The sequence below is a fragment of the Rhinopithecus roxellana genome, chromosome 6, assembly GCF_007565055.1.
Source record: "Rhinopithecus roxellana isolate Shanxi Qingling chromosome 6, ASM756505v1, whole genome shotgun sequence".
NCBI classification, from domain to species: Eukaryota; Metazoa; Chordata; class Mammalia; order Primates; family Cercopithecidae; genus Rhinopithecus; species Rhinopithecus roxellana.
The window spans coordinates 70,536,036-70,539,138 of NC_044554.1; the positions used below are offsets into that span (position 1 = coordinate 70,536,036).

Below are 3,103 nucleotides of genomic sequence, written 5' to 3' on the forward strand. Positions count from 1 at the left end.
CATGCAGGACGTGAACGAACAGGGAAGGATTCATCTTTCCTGTGGCTCAAATTTTAGGTTAAAAGAGTGAAGATGTCATTTAAAGATGATAAGGAAGTAAGCTAAGTGCACCTCAGGAAAAAAGGAAACAAACAACATGGTTAGGAAATATGTATGCCTTTTTGGAATAATCAAATCATCTCAGGAGCAGGAATCCACATTTAAACAATATTTCCCTACATTCAGATGCAATGGCAACCAGCAAGCAAAGCATAAACAAATTCTATGGATAGGAAAATGACAAAATTAAAAATGAGCTTGGGAAAATTTGCTTCCAGAGGGAGGGGTTTTCTTGCACCAGACAATGGTGGAATCGGGAACCCATTCTCTACCTGGAAATTGGTACAGAGATTCAGTCTCTGTCCAGGAAGACACTTTGGAGTAGAAGAATGATACCCATCCAACTCAGTGTCTTCTTCATGATCATCTATGTGCTTGAGTCCTTGACAATTATTGTGCAGAGCAGCTTAATTGTTGCAGTGCTGGGCAGAGAATGGCTGCAAGTCAGAAGGCTGATGCCTGTGGACATGATTCTCATCAGCCTGGGCATCTCTCGCTTCTGTCTACAGTGGACATCAATGCTGAACGATTTTTGCTTCTATTTTAATTTTAATTATGTTCTTTGCAACTTAACAATCACCTGGGAATTTTTTAATGTCCTTACATTCTGGTTAAACAGCTTGCTTACCGTCTTCTGCTGCATCAAGGTCTCTTCTTTCACCCATCCCATCGTTCTCTGGCTGAGGTGGAGAATTTTGAGGTTGCTTCCCCGGCTATTACTGGGTTCTCTGATGATTACTTTTGTGACAATCATCCCTTCAGCTATTGGGAATTACATTCAAATTCAGTTTCTCACCATGGAGCATCCACCCAGAAACAGCACTGTAATTGACAGACTTCAAAAGCTTCATCAGTATCTGCTCCAGGCTCATATAGTCGCGTTGGTTGTTCCTTTCATCCTGTTCCTGGCCTCCACCATCTTGCTCATGGCATCACTGACCAAGCAGATACAACATCATGGCACTGGTCACTGCAATCCAAGCATGAAAGCACACTTCACTGCCCTGAGGTCCCTTGCCATCTTGTTTATCGTGTTTACCTCTTACTTTCTAACCATACTTATCACGATGATAGGTACTCTATTTGATAAGAGATGTTGGTTATGGGTCTGGGAAGCTTTTGTCTATGCTTTCATCTTTATGCATTCCACTTCACTGATGCTGAGCAGCCCTACATTGAAAAGGATTCTAAGTGGAAAATGCTAGGCCTAAAGGTTGCCTGAGGCACAGGGTAAAAGACTCCCGGGCAATTGATATAATTAATACCAGTAAAGAGTATTGCTCTTATCAATCAACTCATTGTGAATCACCATGAATGCAAGCCTCATTCTCTTCCATCTTCGCAGCCATCTATTTCTAAATAATCAACCCTTTCTCCATCCTTTTCCACTGGTTTCCTTTCCCTTTCACAATCCTCAGGTTGGTTCCAACTTGCTCAAGACTGCCCCATCTCTCCTTAGTCCTTGCCAAGTCTGGAATCGTATACCTGGTATATTCTACACAAAACAGTCAAAATCATGGTGTCCACACATTACTTTAATCTTCCCATGACTGCCAGTTACTTCACACATGAGTATGAATACCATCCCACAAAAACGTATTGCTCATACCCTGAATGCTTCCCATACTAAACCTTCAATTCACTTTCTTTAGTCAAGGGGTCTCTTCTCTCTCTCGCTCTCTCTCTCTCCCCCTCTCTCCCCCCCCCCACCCCCCCACCCCACCCCCATCTCTCTCTCTTTCTCTATCCCCTGGCTGTTTCTGGACTTTCATCTAATGATACAAATTTTCTTAATTGCTTCTCTTCCAAATGTCATGTCTTTATCTCTTTAAAACTCAAGTCAAAATTTAACTCTTTCTTCATTTCCATTAGCCAAAACATTATACTCTTCCCCAGAATAGCAGAAAATTTGCCCAATCCAGATTCATCCTTAATACCTCCCCAAATATTGACAATTTAATTGTGTCAACTATAAAACTATAAATGGTTTCCATTGGCTCAATTCTTGCCTCTCTATTGCATTATAAGTTGGAGTTAACTTGATGGAACATCTCTATATTGAGACATAGTTGATTTTTTCCCATATACAACCCAGATGTCAGCTAAGAACCACTCTTAGCTCATAACATCTGAATGGCATTGGTTTACATTTTCTACACTTTTTTATTCTGTCCAAAGCCCTCCCAAAATGAATAAGAATACAGAAATCACACAGTAATCAGTGAAAAATCACCTATAAGACATACTCATTCTTTAGATGTTCTTCCTGCCTCCCTATCTGACAGCTTTCTCTCATACCTTCTTCCCTTGCCCCATGTTGCCTTATCTCGAAGGCATCTCACTCCTCATTTATCTCCTCTTCACCCTTACCTACCAGCAGCTATGTGTCTTGGTAATGTCCAACCTTTGGACATTAGGCCTTTGGGTCTCAGCCTCTGTCCACTCCAGATAGTTATTAAGGTATTCTTCTTAAAGTCAGTTGCATCTCTTACACCATTCTGGTATCAAGTGTTAATAATACGATGTTTTCTACCCTTTGTATATATTGGGCATGTCTGGTGAACTTCTAGCTCTGCCATTAAAAGACTGAAACACTTTCTGAAAGCAAATCATCCTATGGGGAAAAGGATGCAAGTATCTCAAGCTTGACTGTGAAAGGATGGCTTAGTCCTGGAAAGGAATGGAAATTCTGATCTGCTTGTGGGTTTATCACTCTGATTTGTCTCTGAGTCAAATTCATATTTGAAACTGAGGGTGTGAAACGTAAGTGAAAACTGAAAGACCACTTTTACCAAAGACTCTGTGCCATTTGGCATATCTCAGCAGCATTCCTACTATTGTACAGAGAAGGGAGTGAAGCATGCTGTCCCACTCCATAGAAGCACCCTGTCAGCCTTGGCATCTCCTTAGGGCCAATGGTTTCACTGCAGCAGAAGGTGGAACAAAACCTGGTGGATGCAGTAATGGCTGGGGAGCAGAGTCCTAACCACGGGTCTGAGAAGAA

The 3,103-nt window shown here is 41.6% G+C and overlaps 1 protein-coding gene across 1 annotated transcript; it reads left to right on the forward strand.

Annotated features, from left to right (window-relative positions):
- The first annotated feature begins 370 nt into the window (after positions 1 to 370).
- On the forward strand, positions 371 to 1,353 carry TAS2R16 (taste 2 receptor member 16). Its single transcript, XM_010367977.1, has one exon. The coding sequence runs from the start codon at positions 429 to 431 to the stop codon at positions 1,302 to 1,304; it is 876 nt and encodes a 291-aa protein (XP_010366279.1). The 5' UTR covers positions 371 to 428; the 3' UTR covers positions 1,305 to 1,353.
- Positions 1,354 to 3,103: the final 1,750 nt, after the last annotated feature.

What these genes read in the sequence shown, in the direction of transcription:
- TAS2R16 (XM_010367977.1), top strand. Translation starts at nt 429, where the DNA reads ATGATACCCATCCAACTCAGTGTCTTCTTCATGATCATCTATGTGCTT.